Genomic DNA, 25,003 nt, shown 5'->3' with positions numbered 1-25,003 from the left:
CACCTCAGTAAGTACCTGGAGAGAGACTGTGTCTTTCACAGCCCCACCGTGGACTCAGGCTGAAAGTACAGATGTAAATACTTCAAGAGAAGCTGTGCTTTTCACAGGCCCAACTTGGAATCAGGCTGAAAGTACAGCTGTGCATATTTGGAGGGAGAATGTGCCTTTCACAGCCCCACCATGGACTTCAGATAAAGGTTCAGCTATAAACACCTGGAGAGAGATGTTGCCTTTCACAGTCCCACTGTGGACACAGGCTGAGGGTCCAGCTGTAAATACCTGGAGTGAGACTGTCTCTTTCACAGTCCCAACATGGACTCTGGCTGAAAGGCCAGCTGTAAATTCCTGGAGAGAGATTGTGCCTTTTACAGTCCCACCATGGACTCAGGATGAAAGTCCAGGTGTAATTACCTGGGGAGAGACTGTCCCATTCAATGCCCCACCAAGGACACAGATTGAAAGCCCAGATGTAAACACCTGGAGAGAGACTGTGCTTTTCACAGCCCCTTCATGGACTTGGACAGAACGTCCAGCTGTAAATTCCAGGAGAGAGACTGTGCCTTCTGCAGTCCTACCATGGACTCAGGATGAAAGTCCAGATGTAATTACCTGGGGAGAGGCTGTCCCATTCGGAGCCCTACCAAGAACAGAGATTGAAAGTCCATATGTAAACACCTGGAGAGAGACTGCCCCTTTCACAGCCCCAACATGGACTCTGGCTGAAAGACCAGTTGTAAAATCCTGGAGAGAGAATGTACCTTTCACAACCCCACCATGGATACAGAGTAAAGGTCTAAATGTAAATACCTGGAGAGAAACTCTGCCTTTCACAGACCCACTCTGGACTCATGCTGAAACTGTAGCTATAAATAGCTGGAGAGAGACTGTGCCTTTCACAGTCCCACTATGGACTCTAGATAAAGGTCCAGCTGTAAATAACTGGAAAGATATGTTGACTGCCACAGCCCCACCATGGACACAGTCTGAAGGTCCAGTTGTAAATTCATGGAGAGAGACTGTGCCTTTTACAGTCCCACCATGGACTCAGGATGAAAGTCCAGGTGTAATTACCTGGGGAGAGACTGTAACATTCAGAGCCCCACCAAGAACAGAGATTGAAAGTCCAGATGTAAACACCTGGAGAGAGACTGTGCCTTTCCCAGCCCTACCATGGACACAGGCTGAAGGTCTAGCTGTAAGTTCCTGGAGGGAGATTATGCTTTTTATAGTCCCACCATGGACACAGGATGAAAGTCCAGGTTTAATTACCTGGGGAGAGACTGTCCCTTTGAGAGCCCCACCAAGGACACAGGCAGAAGGTCCAGATGTAAATACCCAGAGAGATATTGTGCCTTTCACAGCCCCACCATGGACTCAAGATAAAGGCCCAGATGTAAATAGCTTCAGTCAGATGTTGAGTTTCACAGCACCATCATGGGCACAGGCTAAAGGTCCAGCTCTAAATAGTTGGAGGGAGATTTTACCTTTAATAAGCTTACCTTGGACTCAGGATGATAATCCAGCTGTAAATACATGGAGAGAGACTGTGCCTTTCATAGAGCCACCATGGACTCAGGCTGAACGTTCTGCTGTAAATAGCTGGGGAGAGACTGTGCCTTTCTCAGCTCAACCATGGATTCAGTCTGAAAGTCTAGCTGTAAACACCTGGAGAGAGATGTTTCCTTTCACAGCCCCACCATGGACTCAGGATGAAAGTCCAGCCATAAATACCTGGAAAGAAACTGTGCCTTTCTCAGATTTACCATGGACTCAGGATGAAAGTCCAGCTGTAAACACCTGGAGAGAGATGTCTCCTTTCACAGCGGCACAGTTGACTCAGGATGAAAGTCCAGCTGTAAACACTTGGAGAGAGATGTCTCCTTTCACAGCTGCACCATGGACTCAGGATGAAAGTCCAGCCATAAATACCTGGAAAGAAACTGTGCCTTTATCAGGTTTACCATGGACTCAGGCTGAAAGGCCAGCTGTAAACACCTGGAGAGATACTATGCCTTTCACAGCCCCACCATGGACTCAGGCAGAAAGTCCAGCTGTAAACACCTGGAGAGAGATGTCTCCTTTCACAGCCCCACCGTGGACTCAGGCTGAAATTCCAGCTGTAAACACCTGGAGAGAGATATCTCCTTTCACAGCTGCACAATGGACTCAGGCTGAAAGGCCAGCTGTAAACACCTGGAGAGAAACCGTGCCTTTCTCAACTCTACCATGGACTCAGGATGAAAGTTCACCTGTAAACACCTGGAAACAAACTGTGCTTTTCTCAGCTCTACCACGGACTCAGGCTGAAAGTCCAGCTGTAAACACCTGGAGAGAGATATCTCCTTTCACAGCCCCACCATGGACTCAGGCTGAAAGTCCAGCTGTAAACACCTGGAGAGAGATGTCTTCTTTCACAGCCCCACCGTGGACTCAGGATGAAATTCCAGCCATAAATACCTGGAGAGAAACTGTGCCTTTCTCAGATTTACCATGGACTCAGGCTGAAAGGCCAGCTGTAAACAACTGGAGAGATACTCTGCCTTTCACAGCCCCACCATGGACTCGGGCTGAAAGTCCAGCTGTAAACACCTGGAGAGAGATGTCTCCTTTCACAGCCCTGCCGTGGACTCAGGCTGAAAGTCCAGCTGTAAACACCTGGAGAGAGATATCGCCTTTCACAGCCCCACCATGGACTCAAAATAAAGGTCCAGTTGTAAATAGCTGGAGAGAGATTTTTACTTTCCCAGCCCGACCATGGTCACAGGCTGAAAGTCCAGCTGTAAATGCATGGACATGGAATGTCCCTTTTACAGATCCACCGTGGTCACACACTGAAAGTCCAGCTGTAAATACCTGGACAGAGGCTAGGCTTTTCATAGCCCCTCCATGGATTCAGATTGAAAATCCAGCTACAAATACCTGGAAAGTGAATGTGCATTACAGAGGCCCACCGTGGACTCAGTCTGACTCTGCACCAGCAAACCCTTGGACATCAACTGAAAGTTTCACAATAACATCATGGACTCATGGAGTAAAGCAAATTTTAAATATTTGGACAGAGCCAATAGTTTCCACAGTCACACTGCGGACTCAGGCTGAATATTCAACCCCAAAATATTGGACAGAGACTAAGGTCATTTACATAGTCACACCGTTGACCCAGTGTCAGTTTCCAATAAATACTTTGACAGAATCTATAGGAGGCATAATCACACCTTGGGCATCTGCTGAATCTCTAGCATTCAGTTCTTTCACACAAAATATTATTGATACAATCAAATTTTGGCCAGTGCTTAAAATTGAGTCTAAGAAAAGGTGGAATCTGCCTCAAAGTGGTACACTCATTTTTTCACTAAATCCTCAAATTGATACTTTTGGATCCTTGAACCAAATTGAAAATCAAGGCTCTCCTCTGTGGACACATCCTGAAATTGATAATGTCAATACAATGACCTTTCTTGAATCTGGAACCCTCATATCACAGGTAGTACCTTTGTCCCAAGGAGCTAGACTCTGGCCCCAAACTGAAGCTGATATTAGCAAAACATGGTTTATATCCTCTGAAAAAATAAATTCCTGGGCCCAATCTGAGTCTCAAAGAATGAGTACCTCAACCCATTTTGGAGTAGTTAGAGTGAAGCCCTTGGCCCAACATGAAACTCCTAGAGTCATGTCATGGCTTCAGATTGAAACTGGTACAGTCCACCCTTGGAACCAGTCTGAGGGAGACACAGTGAGGTTCTGGCCCCTTTCTGAACCTGAGGATGTAAGAAAATGGATCCAAACTGGAGCCAGTACAGTCAACTCTTGGACTCAACCAAGAAGTAGTATAGTCAGAGCTTGGACCCAAGTTGAAACTGAACTAGTCAGACCTTGGACACAATCTAAAACTAATGCAATCACACTATTGACCCAGGCTGATACTTTCAAACCTTGGTTCCAAACTCAAATTAATGCAATAAGAGTAGGGCCCCAAACTCAATCTCAAATAGTTACTACTTGGATCCAAACACAGTTGAAAATAGTTCACCCCTGGATTCAGCCTAGAAGTGATTCAATCAGAATTTGGACAGAGCCTTGGATCCAAGCTGAAACCTACACAGTCAGACTCTATTATGAAACTGATATAAGAAAATCATTAACCTCATCTGAATCTCAGTCAGTAACATTTTGGTCACTGAGTCAAAATTCAGTTATGACCTCATTTAACTTGGAATCTCAGATGACATGTTCCTGGGTCCGAAATGAATTTGACACAATCAGTCCTTGGAATCAATATGAAACTAGTTCTGTTGAATCCTGTATCAAGTCTGAAACTGGTACATGTCAACCCTGGCTCCATACTGAATCTTCTACAATCTTACCATGGACCCAATATGAAACTTTAGAGATCTACCCTTCAAACCAACCTGAGACTCATACATCAATAATAATAATGCACTGGTTCCAGTCTGAAATAGATCCAATTAATACTTGGAATCAGCCTGAAGTAGATACAATCAGATTCTGGACCCAAGTTGAAACAGAAATAATTCCAGTTTGGACCCAGATTGGAAGTCAGGTGGTTGAGCCTCCCAACTTATCTGAAGCTGGTATAGACACACCTTGGTTACAGACTGAAACTGATGTAAATAGACCCTGGATTCAACCTGACTTTCAGTCAGTCCATCCTTGGACCCAGGCTGGATTTAGTATAATTAACCTCTGGTCTCACCCAAAAGCTGCTGTAAATCAACCCTGGACACATGTTCAAACACAGGCAATCAGACCCAGGATCAAGGTGGAAGCCAATACAATCAAATCTTTGTTTCATGTCCAAGTGAAAAAAGTCAGACTGAGGATTCCTTCTGAGTCTCAAATATTGAGTTTCTGGATGCAGCCTGACGTTAGTAGAGTTAATGCTTGGATCCAACCAGCAACTCAGGCAGTCAATCCTGGGCCTCACCTTAAAACTGGTAATGTTGCATCCCTGGCTATTCATAAACCTGAAACAGTCAGAATATGGATCCAGCCTGAAACAGAAATAAGGCCTGGCATCATTTATAAAGCTGATATAATCACATCATTTGCTTCTCCTGAAGTTGAACAAGAGGCAACAATTAGTCACTTTGATTCCTGGTCTAACCATGTAATATTTTTACCAATAGAAACTGTTCCTTCCCTACATGAGTATTTTGCAGCTTTGTCGACTGAAATAGCTGCAGTAGAAAGTCAAGGTCAAATAACTTCTGTCCAACCCAGTGAAATCACAAATATTCTCTATCTTACACTTTCAAGCACACGACTTCCTGGAGGAGCTGGTTACCTGAACTTTGGCAATGAATTACAAATTACCAAAACAAAAGGAAGCCCTGATGTCCCGTCTACTTCTCTCAACCCACTTTATCCATCTTTTTCCTTTCCTTTTCCTTGTTTTTTCCCACCTTCATGTTCTTTGTCCCTTACCTGTTCAATCTTTTCTTGCACGTTTTCTTCACCCTGTACTTTTCTTTCTTGCTCAGTTCTTCCTCTTATGGCCTTCTCTCCTGTTCTTCCCTTAGCTGCTTCTGACAGTTCTTTCCAGGAACCATCTTCCTCAAAATTTACTGAAGACACCATTCTTTCCCATACTTTTTCATCCTTGCATGCTGTTCCAGCCACTCTTTTAACAAAGCAACCATCTCTGATGTCTGGATCTCAGCCTGGAACGAAGTCTAATCAGCATGAACAAGATCTTCTTAAGTATTCTGAACTTAATATTTCCCTTGCTGAGTGTCGCCTGGGTGTGGTCTGGAAAGAGAGTCTCCAGGCTTTCTCACTCTTCAAGACAGCCGTTATTTCTCATGAAGTCACAGGCAAGTTCAGTTTATTTGAGTTACTCTATTTGGGAATATGTCTTTGCTGGAACATAAAACCAGTTTTTGGATAGACCAGAGATCACGTCAAATTGTGGTAGGGCCAAATTAAAATTATAACCTGCATCAAGAAAGGTAATAAATAATATCATCTTAAGATATATCCACATAATTAAGAAAATATCTTATTTTGCCAGTAATAGTTTAAGATTTAAATTTTATACAGAGAAGAGTAGTATAAGAGCTTTAGTGCTTAGAAATAGTTTACTATTCCACTTGGGAAATGAATAGAGGTATTTGGGGTTTTTCATAGAGAGTGTAGACAAACTGTTAAAATATCTAACTTTATAGGGTTAAAATGTACATATATTTCCAAGCATTCCTGAAAAATGGAAAAGTTACAGGCATTTTCCTAAAATCTAAACTTAGGAAGTCAACATGTTCAGGGAAAGAAGGGTGGTACCATTAACTTCACCCTGTCCCAACTATGGATTCCTTCTACAGAGTGTGGATTACGCCCTGGCCTTGTTCCACACTGTCCCAACTGCTGGGAGGCTGAAGTGGGTGAATTCCCTTGGATGGTTTCTGTGCAACTCTCTTTCTCCCATTTCTGTGCTGGTTCTATACTGAATGAACAGTGGATTCTCACTACAGCTAGATGTGCAAATTTCATGTGAGTATGAATCAGTCATTTCAAAGGGTTAAAGTATAATTACAAAATATGAAGATTTTGAGTTCATTAATGGTATATTCCTTCAAAGAAGCTGTTCTTCCTTAGAGAGTGGATCTGTTATATATTATATGGGATATTTTAACTCCTAACTTTGCATGGTTTCCCTAATAGCTCAGTTGGTAAAGAATCTGCCTGCAAGGCAGGAGATCCTGGTTCAAGTCCTAGGTCAGGAAGATCTGCTGGAGAAGGAATAGGCTATCCATACCAACATTCTTGGGCTTCCCTTGTGGCTCAGCTGGTACTTTCCACGTCTGTATCACTCAATGTTAAACATTATAAATAGTAGAATATAAAATATTGTAAGTATCCAAACATATTATGCCTAATAAGATATTATATGTTGGCAGCAAGTAAAGAAGAGAATAAAACTAGTAATTTAGTGTTCACCTAGATTTCATTTGATTCATATGATCTCTAAACACTTTTTTTTTTTTTTTCACATTGAAATATGTCACATTAAAATGACTGCTAAATTTTCCTCCCAGAAAAAACTCAGAAGCACTGGCCCATGTTCAGGTGGGGCTTATTGATTTTCAAGATCCTGCTCAAGCTCAAATTGTAGGCGTTCATCGTGCCATGCCCTACCTGGGCCCTAGAGGACCGTTGGGACCTGGTCTAATCTTCTTGAAGCAACCATTGCGTTTTCAACCCCTGGTTCTTCCTATCTGCCTGGAGGAGAACATAGAGCAAGAGAAAAATATACAACTATATGACTGCTGGCTACCCAGTTGGTCCCTCATGAGAGGTGAGTAATGCAGAAAACTAAGATTGAAGGACAATGACATATTTGGAAAGATCAATATTTTATAATGTGTAATAGATTTTTTGGTTATCTTCTTCTTTAGCCACATTTCCCCTTCTAATCTAGGCTAATGTTTAAACTCTCTATGCTCTGTTTTCCACTAGGAAGTCCTGGAATTTTGCAAAAAAGGCACCTGAGCATCCTGCAAGTCATCACATGTGCCCAGTTTTGGCCCCGACTGAATGAATTTACTTTCTGTGTGGAAGCCAAGAAAGCTATGGGGGAGGCTGGCTGTAAGGTGATGAGTTGAGGGCACAAAAGGCAGGGAGAAAGAGAGGAATATCCTTCAACATAAGAAGTTATTTCCTAACTTCCTTTAAAATATTATTTTTCTTTATTTCTTTCAGGGTGATCTGGGGGCACCCCTTGTGTGTCATCTACAACAAAAGGACACTTGGGTGCAGGTGGGAATCTTGACTCACTTTGATGAACGCTGCACAAAGCCTTACGTCTTCAGCCAAGTGAGCCCTTTCCTTTACTGGCTCCAGGGAGTTACACGACCCAGCCATGCACCCTGGTCTAAGCAAGGGCCCATGACCACCTCTGCTTCCATCTCCCTTTCAGTCTCTACCTCTATGAATGCCTCAGCTTTTACCTCCATACCTGCTTCCATCCGGCCACATTTCATCTCTCTGCCACAGCCTCAGAGTAAGATCCAAGAAAATTGTAGTGAGTGATGTGTTAGAAGGAAAGGAAGAGAAGAGGATAATGAAATTAGAAAAGGGGATGTAGAAAATGTTGTGTTCTTTTTTTCCTGGTAATGCATGAATTTTTATGACAATGAAGACAGGAATTATTTGTCTATGGCTTACAAATACAGTTAATCCTTGACACATTATTTAACTTTCTTGTGTACCCATGTGCTATACATGACATTATCATTATATTAATCTTAATATATTATTCTGAAACCTAGGGAAGTACACTGGATTCATCATTTGTTAAAGATCAACCTGGGAATAGGGTTAGCACAGAAACTCAAATTTCTTATTTGCCTAATACAAAGTTCTTTACTATTACTTATTGCTTTATAAAAGTAATTTTAGAAGTTTAAGTTAAATATGTTGGTTTTGTTGACAATATGTAATTATTTCTGGAGGGTACTATGTGTCCAGCTTCCCTGGTGGCTCAGATGGTAAATTGTCTGCCTGCAATGTGGGAGACCAAGGTTCGATTCCTGGGTCAGGAAAATCCCCTGGAGAAGGAAATGGCAACCCACTCCAGTCCCCTTGCCTAGAAAATCCCACAGACAAAGAAGTCTGGTAGGCTACTGTCCATGGGGTCACAAAGAGTCAGAAATGAATAAGCAATTTGCTTTTGTTATTTTGTTTTGTTTTACTATGTACCCAACAATGATATATTTTGATGATTATCATTTCTACTTTCCTTGACTCTTATGAAACAAGTTACACTCATCAAAGTAAGTTAGATCTATTTTGATTCAGTAATATTCCTACATTTTACATTTTTACCTAAAGTCATTTGCCTTGGCTCACATTGCCATATCCACACTGAAGTATGCTTTTAAAACGAGAGAGATTATCTCATTTTATGGCCAAATTCTTCAAAGTTTATTCACACAGCTATCTCAGAGTATGCATGAATGCAGAATCAAATTTTTACAAATTTTAATCTTCAATTTTACTACTTTTTAAAATAGTTTATTTTAAACTATTTATACCATTTCACACACACTCACACACACACACATGCATACTTAGCTTCAACTCCCACTTTTCGAGTTCCTATTTCTTTTTAAATATGAGCATTTTGCTGAAATTTCCTATTCCGTATGTCTATTTGTCATGTCACTAAGTTTTACATTTAGTCAGCTCACCCCTCCAGTTCACTTAAACTACAGTTTTTATTTCTGTAACATTTTCAAATCAAATTATTGTCTTTTACGGTTTTCTAGTTTATTTTCTTATATTGTTGTAAGTCAGTGGGAGAGCTGGAGGAACCTGAACCTGGACCATTAAAAGTTACACATTTGAAAAGGCAATAATAAGGGGAGAATTATTTCCAGGGAGGTAACATGTTCACAAAAATGCTAAGTTTGTGTTTGCAAGTCAATTTAATAATAGGCATGCTTAGCAGAGCTGTGAGAGGTGAACAATTTTTAGATGGGGTATATATGAGAACCCTGCTGAATTCATTTTTAATGTTTTTCCTCAGCTTTGGCAGATCAAATTTCTCTGAGATATGCCATGCCTTGGCAGGCCATGATCATCAGTTGCAGTAGTCAAATTTGCAGTGGTTCCATTGTTAGCAGCTCTTGGGTACTCACTGCGGCCCACTGTGTCAGGAATATGTAAGTTAGCCTCGTGAATCTTCCACTATACTATAGCCTAGTATCTCCAAATTACTTTGTTGAAGCATTCTTTGAACAAAGTCACTTCATGTTATGTCTGAATCATCTCTCTTATCCTTCACAGCATCTTTGCTACAGGCTAAGAAAACATGCCTCTGTGTTTGGCTGATTGTTATCTCTGCCAGTTAATGTTTCTGTAATCATATTGTCTGTGAACCCAGCTTTATGTCCCTTGATGTAAAGTATGAACTTGGTGTATCAGGGCTAAGGAATACATAAGAAAATCTAATATAGTAGATTTAAATGATTCAAATTTCCAAGGGAGTCTATTCTAATTATTATTCTATACTAATTATTCTCTAACTACTCACATAGGAATCCAGAGGACACAGCTGTAATATTAGGCCTGAGGCACCCTGGGGCACCTCTGAGAATTGTTAAGGTCTCTACCATTCTTCTGCATGAAAGATTCCGATTAGTGAGTGGGGCAGCAAGAAACGATCTAGCATTGCTGCTCCTTCAAGAGGTCCAGACTCCCATTCAGCTTTTAGCACCGTTGGGTCATCTGAAGAATCTGAACAGCTCAGAATGTTGGCTCTCTGGGCCACGAATTCTTAAGCCAGGTTAGTAGTTATTTTATTTGTTAGGGCACTGATTTTAAATAAGACAGTGGTGGTGGTGGTTTAGTCATTAAGTTGCATCTAAATCTTTGTGACCCCATGGACTGTAGCCCACCAGGCTCTTCTGCCCATGGAATTCTCCAGGGAAGAATATTGGACCACTATACAACATTATAATTTCTACTTTGTGTATACAATCACTGCTCAACACCATAAACTTAGTTTTCATCCAACACCAAATATTTAAACCTCCATTTACCCCTTTCCTTCTCCCCCTGCCTATCCTCCTCTGGTAGCCACTCTGTGTTCTCTGTATCTACATAGTTGTGTCTCTTTGCTTTTGTTTGTTCATCAAAAATCATCAGAGACATGCAAAGCAAAACCAAAGTTAAATAATACATGTTATAATGACTGTCATCAAGAAAACAACAGATAAATGCTGAAGATGTTGTGAAGAAAAGAGAACCCTCTACACTGTTCTGGTATTGTAAATTGCCACAGTCACTGTGAAGGTCAGTATGGAGGTTCCTCAGAAAACTAAAAATGGAGCTATTATATGAGCCAGCAATTCTACTTCTGGTTCATATTTTTTATGGTAAAAATTTAAGGAAGAAGTATTTCTTTTTAGAGTTAATAACTTTATTAAGATATAACAAACAAATAAAAAAAACTGTGCATATTTAGTCTGCATAATTTCAAGAATTCGGAACTATCCATCCAACTATGAGGCAGCTTTCCAGGTGTACACTGGTATGGAATCCAGCTACAGTGCATAGTTTGATCCCTGGGTCAGAAAGATCTCCTGGATGAGGAAATGCAACCCAGTCCAGTATTCTTGCCAGAAGAAGCCCAGGGACAGATAAGCTGGCAGTCTACAGTCTATGAGATTACAAAGAGTCATACACAACTGAGTGACTAAACAACAGCAATACAAATGTGAAACCACTTAGTTAAGCTAATAGACTTACCCATCATTTCCAAAAGGGGACTTGTGTTCCCCACTGTGTGCATATGTGATAAGAACACATGATGTGAGAACTACTTTCTTAATAAAAAATTTAGGTGCATGATACAATATTCTTAAATTTAGGGGCACTTTTGTACTGAAAGAGATTTTGCAGTTTTCTAGCACTTAATCACCATGCTTAGAAGACTTTATGACTTTCAAACAGCACCCCATTTCTCTGTGCACCCAGGCCCTGAAAACCATCATTTTATTTCCCACATCTACGAATTTGAATACATGAGATATTTTGTTGTTGTTCAGTCACTTATATGATATATCTGATACAAGTGGAATCACTAAGTATCAATCTTCCTGTAACTGGATTATTACAGTTAGCATAATTTCCTCCAGGTTCATCCATTATAATTAAGAAAATTTTCCTTTTTTTAAAGACTGAATGCCTTGCCATTGCATAGGCATACCTCAGCTTTTTATTTATTTGTATATAGACATTTGAGCTGTTTCATTATCTTGGTTATTGTGAGTAATGCTGCAGTAAACATGGGAGCACAGAAACCACTCCTCAAGGAAGAACTGTATCACTACTGTCTCCATTACTCCTCCTTTTAATGTTTTTATCATTTTATATGAAATTAATTTTTATTTAATAAAATGATAGCTTTATTATGAATCTATAAAATTTTAAAGATGAAAGACAAAACAAGGGAGATCTTTCTGTGTGTAACCAATTTTTATAAATAAATAGATAAAATAAATAGATAAAATCAAACAGTTTTGTATCTTTAGAACATAAGAAGATGTTTTTGTGTCCTTTAATTTGTTCTTTTTAAGAAAATCAAACTGGATTTAAGTTGAAATTTCTGAACTTACAAGTAAAATGGTACTTGCTAATTAACAACAGTGGCATTTGAAAAATGAGTGAAAAGATTGGAACATATACATTTGTAGAATAAATTGCTAATGATGACAGTGATAAAACATCTTAGCATAAAAACTTAGAAATAAAGGGATGCTAGAGACTGTGGTCTTCTCTCCAAAGCTGGTGTTTCAAGATAAACTATTCCATTGAGTTTTTTTTTTCCAACTGTTCTAGGAGAGACAGATGAAAATCCTGAAATATTACAGATGCAGATGATAGGAGCTTCAAGTTGTGCCCACCTTTACCCTGATATAGGGAGTTCTATTGTGTGCTTCATTACACAAGACAAAGACTCTGACACAAGTGTGGTGAGCCAGGTTTTTTCCTTTAAAATTCTACAGAAGATACACCTTTCCCATATATAATCAAGTAAACCAAATCATCCATAAATGATAAAAATAAGAAACTAAGAAAATTGCTCAAAGACTATGTGACTAATCTCTGACTTATCTTACATTTGTCATTCTTCTGTACCCAAACTTAACAACTGATTTGATGCTCTCCAAGCAAATTTGTATCTCATTTATTTTATGCACTTTTAATTATAAAATCATTGTTTCTAAGAGTCCATCACATAATAAACCTTTTTTTTTTTAAATTTTCCATTTACAAATGAAATCTTTATGGTCAATGATTTTTATTTGTAGTGTCACTTGTAATATTAATGTGTTTGATGATAAAGTTGATTTGCCTATGTACCTATTTAAAGTCTTGCTATTTCTCTGAATACCAGCTTGAAAATGTAGAATGAAGAATCTGAGATGGTGATTTGAATCTAAATTCTACCTTTAACTTCACAGGAACCAGTGAGTCCAGGCAGTGCTGTCATGTGCAGACCAACATCTAGGAATGGAAGCTGGAGACAAATAGGCCTCACTAGCCTGAAGGCACTGGCTACCATTGTAAGCCCCCACTTCTCATGGATATTATCCACTTCAGCAAAGGCAGGGCATCCATTAAACCATGCACTCATGCCTTGGATGGAAAAGCCTAAGTCCTCTAGTCTCATAAAACAGCCAACCACCCTGCCATTTTCTTCAATAATAATTGTTATACTACAAAGACTTTTGTAACTCACTGCAAATATAAGGCAGGGCTAATCTATTCAAACTATAAGTAATAAAAATGTTAAACAACATTAAAGAAAATTAAGACTCTGTACAACCTAGGAATATATGTTATGAATAAACTAAGTTTTAAGATAATTCCTTGCCTTCAGATTATTTTGAAAAATTAATTTTATTTTGCTAAATATTGAAATTGTAAGAGGACTCAAACATATACCATCAACAAAAAGGTAAGCACAAAATTTGGAAAATAAAAACTATGAAACAAGAAAAAAATAGCATGCTCTCTAAACCACTAAGTGCAGTTCAATTGAAAAATAGAAAATAATTCTTGATACCTACATTAAGAAATTAAATGCTTATAAAATAAGGAATTTCATTAAAAAGCCACACATTATTCCTCAAGGATGGCTGCATTCCTGACACTGCTGTAGCCTATGGCACAAGTTTAGGGAAGGAGTCTGCAGCAGCTGAGCCACAGTGAGGTCAATGTGTGACCCCACATCCTCTCCATGGCTTACAGGTTGGATCTGAGCATCTTTATCCCTGATGTTACCAGTAACCCTGTCTCTCCTGTGTGGACTCCTGAGAACAGGTGGTTTCCTGATGCTGCTGATAAGTCTCTTCAGTCGTGTTTGACTCTGTGTGACCACGTAGACGGCAGCCCACGAGGCTCCTCTGTCCCTGGGATCCTCCAGGCAAGAATACTGGAGTGGGTTAGCATTTCCTTCTCCAATGCATGCATGCATGCTAAGTCGCTTCAGTCACGTCATACTCTGTGTGACCCTATAGACTGCAGCCCACCAAGCTCCTCCATCCACAGGACTTTGTAGGCAAGAATACTGGAGTGGGGTTGACATTTCCTTCTCCAGGTTGACTGCTGCCCCAGAGGCAATTTCAAGCTTGAGGAGGGTTACAGCATCAGGTTCTTTGCCTACACCTTGCAAATGGCTTTACTTCCCCAGTTGCGGGTCAGGTACTTTTGAACTGTTGGTCATGCAAACAGCTTCGGTGTCACATGCTTTGTGTTGAGCTAAGACTGGCAGCTTAGGGGTGTATCCCATCGTGAAATGGTTTTGGAGCCCATTTGATTGGTTCAGTGACGGGATCTAGAGGCCAGGTTGTAGAAGTCAGTCCCTTCCTGCCAATCTGTTAGGTATCCATGATGTTATAAGGCTCTGCGCCTGCATGTCTTACCTTCCCTGCTATAGACAAGTAACCAGTAGTTGGTGCAGAGTAACTGCAGCCTGTGAGCCACCTGCTGTACTTCTGTGTCCAACCCCTTCATAGCTGGGGCCCATGGCCAGGGCAATGTGGAGAGTGAGATGAGGCCAGAGGAAGGTAGGAACAACCTGGGACCCTGGATCTTCTTAGTTGTGAGCCCAGTTTTCAGGGGGCAGAGGCCCTGGGGCCTGCCAGTACAGTGAGGGCAGTGGGAACAATGCAGGCCCCAAGAGGCATGCCAAGTGAAAAGGCCTCCTCTTCAGGATGGAGGCAGTGGAGGAAGGTGGGTCCTGGAGGATAGAGAAGTTGCACGGGATTGGGCAGGAGTTCCAGCTGCTGGTGGAAGACATCATGGAGGAAGTAGAGGTGGTGGCAGTCAAGGAGCAGGAGCAGATGTCCTAAGAGGAGGAAGAAGAAAAGCTGGATAAGCAGGGCCAGGAATATCCAAGCCCTGGATTCCTGAGTGACCAGCCCCTGCTGGAGGTGCTGTTAGCACTGGAGGTGTATCTGAATCCTGTGAATAAGAAAGTCTAATGGGCCTACCCTCCACTGAAACACAAGATCTATCAGAGGTGGGCCCTCCATCTAGAACACAGAAGTTGCTGGGACCAGCAGGCAAAGAGAACAAGTCCAGATCGCAACCACACGGAAGCCTGAGAAAAAGGAACTGAAAGTAAAGGATGGGGTCGAGAGGGCTGAATGCTCTTTAGGCAAGTCAGCGATTTTATTGAGTAAAACAGCTACCTTCATACTAGTACAAGCAGAAAACATAGTTCGTATAAAATGCCATCTGGTATTTGTCACATCAATACAATTCTTTGTCTTAAATGATTACAGAAGCTTACATCTTGTTTTTGGTATTCCAAGATAAACTACTAAGTGAAGGTCACTACTATGTATTTCTCAAGGAAGAACAAAGGAGACCCAGCAAATGTTTTACTACTTTATCATGGGATGGCGGGACAGGGCATGGCCTCTTTCAAGGCTTTCCCAGGGCCTTTTTGGACCTTGAGCAGGCCGGCTCCCTGCAAGAAGTGGCATCATCTGGCAGGCCATGTCTTCTGGGTTAAAATTGTATCCCTCCTGTTGTGCTTGTGAAATTTGTTTTTTCTGGGCTGCTACAAAAGCATTTTAACAGATCTGGAAGTTTTGGTACAGAGTCTATTTGTTGGATTATGGGTATTGGATACAGTCCTGCAAATATGTTCTTGATATTATGGGTGATGTCCTTGCTATTCTCATTAGTACAAATTGATACTTTGGCTTTACTTCAGGAGTCTGAATCAGAATTATCATTAGCACCAGGAACTCTTCAGAGAAAATGGTTGTCAGCTACATAAGTCTTCAGAACACTGGATGAATTTGGGGATGAGTTTGGGATTTTTAGTGCTCATGCTAGTTGTAGCTAGGAGTGTTTGTTTTCCAGAAATAAGCTATTTTTAGGAGGAAAAGATAGATATTAGGGCCTACCTGTTAGGAATAGAATGCCCTTGTGTTAGTGCATTAATATGCACAGGCTTGGAGCTTATTGGGCCTTCATACAGTCTGCATTGATGTGATGTGACTAGTTACTAATAACAAGTTGAAGTCAGACAATACCAGGCTGCTATTTACAACAGCTTTGCTCTTCCAGCCCTTTCACCTCAAGCATCTAGAGCCTCATTGACTTAAAGCAGTATGTGAACCACCACCAAATGTCAGCCATGATGACTGACCTAGATGCAGACATGCTTAGCTATATGACCAACTTGAAGGCAAAGCTGCGGACACTGATATTGTGAAGGGAGGTGACTGGGGAGGGGAGGGGGATATGATTTACACTTGAAAACAGGAAAGGACAGCTCTTCTGTAAAGAGGTTTCATTTCCCCCTGTTCCACTTTGTCCTGGCAGGTGGAAGAATTCAGATAACCCACTGATTGCTGGAAGATCACTTTCTTTTGGAATAACAGATATTTCCAGAAGGAAGTGATTGTTAAAAAGTATATCATTTGGGGAGCAGGGGCAGAAAGGGGTAAGTTTAATGTGGAATGTGTTTAGGCTCTTCTCCAAAACTCCTTTTACTGCAGATTACCGAGCATCTTTTTCCACTTCAGTTCAACGGTACCAGATACTTGAACATGAGGCATACAGCCACAGGCACCACAACAGCAGGATTAACATCTTCCACTGCTTCTCTGACCACAACTTGCAGGATCTAGCAGGATTGCTGAGGTGGTGTACAACTGGGGCTCTGCAACATTGATGGTTGATGTTTGAGTTCTTGGTGGCACATGGAAAAGTTTGGGGTCTGGCCAGAACTATATTGATCTTGCTCCTTTTCCTGACAGATCATCATTAAGGACCAATCCTTTACAGTACTATGTGAGGAGGAAGGCTCAAGAGGTAACTGGGAGGAGGACAGGCGAGGAGACCAGGACCTGGGCACTGACATGAATGTTTCCAGGAACTTTAGTCATTTATTTCACTTGTGAAGAAATTAAGACTCCATGAAATACAGAGTGACATGAGAGCATTGCCATGGAAAACTGTAGTGAAAAAGAGGTTTGAACTAGGAAATCTTGAGGTAGATGAAGCAGCCTGTTTCCAAAGTCACTCAGATTTAAAGCTGTCCCAGTTGCACATTTCTGAACTGTCATTCCAAGCCAACAACCCCACCTTCAGTCTCTTTTTAAATTCCTCTTCCTTCTCCCACTCTCTCCTCCCCTCCCCCTCCACCCCCTCCCATTAGTTCTCCCATTTCTCTCCTTTCTCCCCCTTCCCTCCCTTCTTTCCCTCCCTTCTCCCCCTCCCCCTTCTCTCCCTCACTTCTCCCCCTCCCCCTTCTCTCCTTCCCCCTTCTCTCCCTCTCTTCCTTCTTCCCACCCTCTTCCCCACGTGGAGAGCTCTTCCTGGGACAGAAACTCTGTTTGTTCAGGGGGATATCTGTCTTACTGTAGATACTTCCCTCCCTCTCCCCTCCCCTTTCTCCCCTCCCCATACTCCCCTCCCCATACTCCCCTCCACTCCTCTTCTCTCTCTCTTCCTCCCATCTCATCTCTTCTCCCCTTCCCTCCCTTCCCCCTCCCCTTAACTCTCCCTCCCCTCCTGGAGAGCTCTTCCTAGGGCAGAAACTCTGTGTGTTTGTGGTGTCTGTCTTACCCAGGGTGCTTCTGCAGAGTGGTCTGAGGGCCATTCACATTTCAGGGGAAAAGTTTCTGTTTTGAGTATCTGGGGACTTATGGTCATTGGCCATTATACTTGTTTTCTTATTAGAGTAGACGTCATTGGGCAGTTGTTGACTTGCTTGGGCTGTTTTCCATCATTTTTCTTAAGTAAAGTCAGGAAGGTTTAAAAAAAGGGGGGGGGGAGGAGCCAAGATGGCGGAGGAATAGGACGGGGAGACCACTTTCTCCCCTACAAATTCATCAAAAGAACAATTTAACACAGAACAAACTTCACAAAACTACTTCTGATCACTAGCTGAGGACTTCAGGCACCCAGAAAAGCAGCCCATTGTCTTCAAAAGGAGGTAGGACAAACTATAAAAGATAAAAACAGAGATAAAAGAGCTAGGGATAGAGATCCATCCTGGGAAGGGAGTCTTAATAGAGGAAGTTTCAAAACACCAGGAAACTCTCACACTGGTGGGTTTGGGGAAAGGTTTTGAATCTCGGAGGGCAACCTAACAGGGAGGGAAAAATAAATAAAACCCACAGATTACGTGCCCAAAAGCAACTCCCAGCAGAAAAGTACCCCAGGCGCCGGCATCTACCACCAGCAAGTAGGGGAGGAACAGAGAGGAGCGGACAGCATTGCTTAGGGTGAAAACTGAGCCTGAGTGCCCCAAGGGCAATCGGAGGGAGCTTTTGTGAGTTACCAACTTAAACTGTGGGACAGCAAAAGAGAGAAAATTAACCGGCCCGAACACACTGCCAGCCATCCGTAGAACAAAGGGACTGAGCAAGTCCAGAGGAGCTGGCCTGCTGCGGACCGGCCCAGCCCCGCCAGAGGCAGGAGGCAGGGGGGAGGGGAAAGGGGCAGGCTCAGCCCCAAGCATCCCCTACCACACTGCAAGCAGGCCTCCAGTTTCTAACCAAAGACTTCCTGAGATTCTGGATGGTCAACATCCGCCGGGAGGGTCGCGGCTAGACACAGGGTGCAGGAACCCAACCGGCGAGAGTGGGGACTGGGGCTGGGGACGCAGAGGGGAGAAGGAGCACACACCTGACTGGTGCCCGCGGAAAGTGAGGTTGGGACCGCGGAGGGGAGAAGGCGCGCTGCACTCGGGGAGAGTGCACCTGTCAAGCTCCTGGCTGCCTGAGCTGCTTGGGCCGGGGAAGGCAGAAAACGCAGGCACAGCTGAGTACGCACTTTTGTGGAAAACCTGAGGGCTGGAACCACGCGCAGTGCAGGACATGCTCCATATAGAGCAGCCGGGAGCCTGAGCAGCATAGACGGGGAAAGCAGCACCCGTCCCTCCCCACAGCGCAACGGAACTAGCGAACCTGAACAAGAGACCACCTCCGCCCGCCTGTGTCAGGGCGGAAATTAGGCACTGAAGAGACTGGCAAACATAAGCAAAATAAACAAAGGGAACCATTTTAGAAGAGACCGGTGCAACAGATTAAAATCCCTGTAAGAACACCGACTACACCAGAAGGGGCCTATAGATATCGAGAAGTGTAAGCTGGAACGAGGAGTTATCTGAAACTGAACCAAACCCACACTGATCGCAACAGCTCCAGAGAAATTCCTAGATATATTTTTACTTTTTTTTTTTCATGAAAAAAAATATATTTTTCTTTTCTTTTAATTTTTTCTCTTTTATTTTCTTTTAAAATTCCCTATTACTCCCCTATTAATCCTTTACTTTCATTTTCATAGATTTTTATGATTTTTTTTAATTAGGAAAATTTTTTTCTTCTTTTTTTCTTTTCTTTTCCTCTTACTTCCTTTTAAAGTCCACTATTACTCCTCTACTACTCCTTAATTTTCATTTTCATTTCAATATAACCTTGCAAAAAAAAAGAGAGAGAGAGAGAAGCACTATTTTTAAACCAAACTTCATATATATTTCTAAATATTTTTGTGTTTTTGTTTTGTTTTTAATATTGTATTTTTAACAGTCTAACCTCTCCTCTAGATTTTTAATCTTTGTCTTTCAGTATGTGATATAAATTTTGGACTTTTAAGAATCCAATATTCAGTTCCCATTTTTATTCAGGAGTGTGTTGATTACTCTCTGCCAATTTTGACTCTCCATTCTCTACCTCAGAACACCTCTATTTCCAACTTTTCCCTTCTCCTCCCAATCCAATTCTAGTAATCTTTGTGGGTGTCTGGGCTATGGAGGACACTCTGGGAACAGAAAACTACTTAGATCTGTCTCTCTCCTCTTGGGCCCCCCTTTTACTCCTCCTGCTTATCTCTATCTCCCTCCTCCCTCTCCTCTTTTTCATGTAACTCTGTGAACCTCTCTGGGTGCCCCTCACAGGGGAGAACCTTTTAACCATTAACCTAGAAGTTGTGTTATCAGTGCTGTATAGTTGGAGAAGTCTTCAGACTACTGGAAGAATAAAACTGAAATCCAGAGGCAGGAGACATAAGCCCAAAACCTGACAACACCAGAAAACTCCTGACTAAATGGAACATTAAGTAATAAGAGACTGTTCAAAAGCCTCCATACCTACACTGAAACCAACCACCACCCAAGAACCAGTAAGTTTCAGAGCAAGATATACCACGCAAATTCTCCAGCAACCCAGGAACATAGCCCTGAGCGAGAACATACAGGCTGCCCAAAGTCACACCTATCACATAGACCCATCTAAAAATTCATTACTGGGCACTCCATTGCACTCCAGAGAGAAGAAATCTAGTTCCACACACCAGAACACCAACGCAAGCTTTGCTACCTAGGAAACCTTGACAAACCAATCATCCAACACCACCAACTGGGTAAAACCTCCACAATAAAAAGGAACCACAGACCTCCAGAATACAGAAAGCCCACACGAGACACAGCAATCTAAACAAGATGAAAAGGCAGAGAAATATCCAACAGGTAAAGGAACATGAAAAATGCCCACCAAGCCAAACAAAAGAGGAGGAGATACAGAATCTACCTGAAAAAGTATTGAGAATAATGATAATAAAAATGATCGTACTAGTTCGCATTCCCACCAACAGTGTAAGAGGGTTCCCTTTTCTCCACACCCTCTCCAGCATTAATTGCTTGTAGACTTTTAGATAGCAGCCATCCTGACTGGCGTGTAATGGTACCTCGTTGTGGTTTTGATTTGCATTTCTCTGACAATGAGTGATGTTGAGCATCTTCTCATGTGTTTGTTAGCCATCTGTATGTCTTCTTTGGAGAAATGTCTGTTTAGTTCTTTGGCCCATTTTTTGATTGGGTCATTTATTTTCTGGAATTGAGCTGCAGGAGTTGCTTGTATATTTTTGAGATTAATCCTTTGTCTGTTTCTTCATTTACAGCCACTATGTAAAATAGTGTGGAGATTCCTTAAAAAACTGGAAATAGAACTGCCATATGACCCAGCAATCCCACTTCTGGGCATACATACTGAGGAAACCAGATCTGAAAGAGACACGTGCACCCCAATGTTCATCGCAGCACTGTTTATAATAGCCAGGACATGGAAACAACCTAGATGCCCATCAGCAGATGAATGGATAAGGAAGCTGTGGTATATATACACCATGGAATATCACTCAGCCATTAAAAAGAATTCATTTGAATCAGTCCTAATGAGATGGATGAAGCTGGAGCCCATTATACAGAGTGAAGTAAGCCAGAAAGATAAAGAACATTACAGCATACTAACACATATATATGGAATTTAGAAAGATGGTAACGATAACCCTATATGCAAAACAGAAAAAGAGACACAGAAATACAGAACAGACTTTTGAACTCTGTGGGAGAAGGTGAGGGTGGGATGTTTCAAAAGAACAGCATGTATACTATCTATGGTGAAACAGATCACCAGCCCAGGTGGGATGCATGAGACAAATGCTCGGGCCTGGTGCACTGGGAAGACCCAGAGGAATCGGGTGGAGAGGGAGGTGGAAGGGGGGATCGGGATGGGGAATACGTGTAAATCTATGGCTGATTCATATCAATGTATGACAAAACCCACTGAAATGTTGTGATGTAATTAGCCTCCAACTAATAAAAAAATTAAAAAAAAAAAAAAAAATGATCTAAAATCTTGAAAACAAAATGGAGTTACAGATAAATAGCCCGGAGACAAGAATTGAGAAGATGCAATAAATGTTTAAGAAAGACCTAGAAGAAATAAAAAAGAGTCAATTAAAAATGAATAATGCAATAAATGAGATAAAAAACCTTCTGGAGGGAAACAAGAGTAGAATAATGGAGACAAAAGATAGGATAAGTGAGGTAGAAGAGAAAATGGTGGAAATAAATGAAGCAGAAAGGGAAAAAGAAAAAAGAATCAAAAGACATGAGGACAACCTCAGGGACCTCTGGGACAATGTGAAATGCCCCAACATTTGAATCATAGGAGTCCCAGAAGAAGAAGACAAAAAGGCCATGAGAAAATACTCAAGGAGATAATACCTGAAAACTTCCTTAAAATAGGGAAGGAAATAGCCACCCAAGTCCAAGAAACCCAGAGAGTCCCAAACAGGATAAACCCAAGGCTAAACACCACAAGACATATATTAAAAAAATTAGCCAAGATCAAACACAAAGGGCAAATATTAAAAGCAGCAAGGGAGAAACAACAAATAACACACAAAGGGATTCCCATAAGGAAAACAGCTGATCTATCAACAGAAACCCTCCAGGCCAGAGGGGAATGACAGGACATACTTAAAGTAATGAAAGAGAATAACCTACAACCTACATTACTGTACCCAAAAAGGATCTCATTCAGATATGTAGGAGAATTCAAAAGCTTTACAGATAAGCAAAAGCTGAGAGAATTCAGCACCACCAAACCAGCTCTTCAACAAATGCTAAAGGATTTTCTCTAGAGAGGAAACACAGAAAAGTTGTATAAACGTGAACCCAAACAACAAAGTAAATGGCAATGGGACCATACCTATCAATAATTACTTTAAATGTAAATGGGTTGAATGCTTCAACCAAGAGACAAAGACTGGCTGCATGGATACAAAAACAAAACCCCTATATACACTCTCTATAAGAGACCCACCTCAAAACAAGAGACACATAAAGACTAAAAGTGAAGGGCTGGAAAAAAATATTTCATGCAGACGGAGAACAAAAGAAAGCAGGAGTGGCAATACTCATATCAGATAAAATAGACTTTCAAATAAAGGATGTGAAAAGAGACAAAGAAGGACACTACATAGTGATCAAAGGATCAATCCAAGAAGAAGATATAACAATTATAAATATATATGCACCCAACATACGAGCACTACAATAAGGCAAAAGCTAATGAGTATGAAGTAAGGCAAAAGCTAAGGCAAAAGCTAATGAGTATGAAAGAGGAAATTAATAGTGACACAATAAGATTGGGAGACGTTAATACCACACTCACAACTATAGATAGATCAACTAAACAGAAAATTAACAAGGAAACACAAACTTTAAATGACACAATGGACCAGCTAGACCTAATTGATAGCTATAGGACATTTCACCCCAAAACAATCAACTTCACCTTTTTCTCAAGTGCACATGGAACCTTCTCCAGAACAGACCACATCCTGGGCCATAAATCTAGTCTTGGAAAATTCAAAAAAACTAAAATCATTCCAGTCATCTTTTCTGACCACAGTGCAGTAAGATTAGATCTCAATTACAGGAAAAAAAATTGTTAAAAATTCAAACATATGGAGGCTAAATAACACGCTTCTGAATAACCAACAATCATAGAAGAAATCAAAAAAGAAATCAAAATATGCATAGAAATGAATGAAAATGAAAACACAACAACCCAAAACCTATGGGACACTGTAAAAGCAGTGTTAAGGGGAAGGTTCATAGCATTACAGGCTTCCCTCAAGAGACAAGAAAAAAGTCAAATAAATAACCTAATTCTAAACCTAAAGCAACTAGAGAAGGAAGAAATGAAGAACCTCAGGATTAGTAGAAGGAAAGAAATCTTAAAAATCAGGGCAGAAATAAATGCAAAAGAAACAAAAGAGACCATAGCAAAAATCACCAAAGCTAAAAGTTGGTTTTTTGAAAAAATAAACAAAATTGACAAACCATTAGCAAGACTCATTAAGAAACAGAGAAGAACCAAATTAACAAAATTAGAAATGAAAATGGAGAGATCACAACAGACAACACTGAAATACAAAGGATCATAACAGACTACTACCAGCAACTCTATGCCAATAAAATGGACAACTTGGAAGTAGTGGACAAATCCTTAGAAAAGTATAACTTTCCAAAACTGAACCAGAAAGAAATAGAAGATCTTAACAGACCCATCACAAGCACAGAAACAGAAACTGTAACTCGAAATCTTCTAGCAAACAAACGCCCAGGACCAGATGGCTTCACAGCTGAATTCTACCAAAAATTTAGAGAAGAGCTAACACCTGTCTTACTCAAACTCTTCCAGAAAATTGCAGAAGAAGGTAAACTTCCAAACTCATTCTATGAGGCCACCATCACCCTAATTCCAAAACCAGACAAAGATGCCACAAAAAAAGAAAACTACAGGCCAATATCACTGATGAACATAGATGCAAAAATCCTTAACAAAATTCTAGCAAACAGAATCCAACAACGTATAAAAAAATCATACACCATGACCAAGTGGTCTTTATCCCAGGAATGCAAGGATTCTTTAATATCCACAAATCAATCAGTGTAATACACCACATCAACAAATTGAAAGATAAAAATCATACGATTATCTCAATGGATGCAGAGAAAGCCTTTGACAAAATTCAACACCCATTCATGATTAAAACTCTCCAGAAAGCAAGAATAGAAGGAACATACCTCAACATAATAAAAGCTATATATGACATACCCGCAGCAAGCATTACCCTCAATGGTGAAAAATTGAAAGCATTTCCCTTGAAATCAGGAACAAGACAAGGGTGCCCAATCACACCACTTCTATTCAACATAGTTTTGGAAGTTTTGACCACAGCAATCAGAGCAGAAAAAGATGGAAAAGGAATCCAGATAGGAAAAGAAGAAGCGAAACTCTCACTGTTTGCAGATGACATGATCCTCTACATAGAAAACCCTAAAGACTCTACCAGAAAATTACTAGAGCTAATCAATGAATATAGTAAAGTTGCAGGATACAAAATTAACACACAGAAATCCCTTGCATTCCTATACACTAACAATGAGAAAACAGAAAGAGAAATTAAGGAAACAATACCATTCATCATTGCAAGAAAAAGAATAAAATACTTAGGAGTATATCTACCTAAAGAAACAAAAGACCTATACATAGAAAACTATAAAACACTGATGAAAGAAATCAAAGAGGACACAAACAGATGAAGAAACATACTGTGTTCATGAATTGGAAGAATCAATAGTGTCAAAATGGCT

General features: G+C 41.0%; 1 protein-coding gene across 1 annotated transcript in view; it reads left to right on the top strand.

Annotated features, from left to right (window-relative positions):
• Positions 1-13,259, top strand: part of LOC133053661 (uncharacterized) — a 33,570-nt gene extending 20,311 nt beyond the window's left edge. The window contains exons 6-18 of the mRNA XM_061138178.1: positions 108-601; positions 653-1,744; positions 1,874-2,104; positions 2,171-2,302; positions 2,765-5,834; positions 6,339-6,507; positions 7,053-7,312; positions 7,474-7,607; positions 7,717-8,017; positions 9,545-9,680; positions 10,056-10,303; positions 12,361-12,494; positions 12,987-13,259. Of these exons, the coding sequence (XP_060994161.1) occupies positions 108-601; positions 653-1,744; positions 1,874-2,104; positions 2,171-2,302; positions 2,765-5,834; positions 6,339-6,507; positions 7,053-7,312; positions 7,474-7,607; positions 7,717-8,017; positions 9,545-9,680; positions 10,056-10,303; positions 12,361-12,494; positions 12,987-13,259 (6,674 nt within the window). The remainder of the gene's footprint in view (positions 1-107; positions 602-652; positions 1,745-1,873; positions 2,105-2,170; positions 2,303-2,764; positions 5,835-6,338; positions 6,508-7,052; positions 7,313-7,473; positions 7,608-7,716; positions 8,018-9,544; positions 9,681-10,055; positions 10,304-12,360; positions 12,495-12,986) is intronic.
• Positions 13,260-25,003: the final 11,744 nt, after the last annotated feature.

This window comes from Dama dama, chromosome Y (assembly GCF_033118175.1).
Source record: "Dama dama isolate Ldn47 chromosome Y, ASM3311817v1, whole genome shotgun sequence".
Taxonomy (NCBI): domain Eukaryota; kingdom Metazoa; phylum Chordata; class Mammalia; order Artiodactyla; family Cervidae; genus Dama; species Dama dama.
The sequence above is the reverse complement of the archived record's forward strand: the minus strand, read 5'-3'. Positions and strand labels throughout refer to the sequence as shown.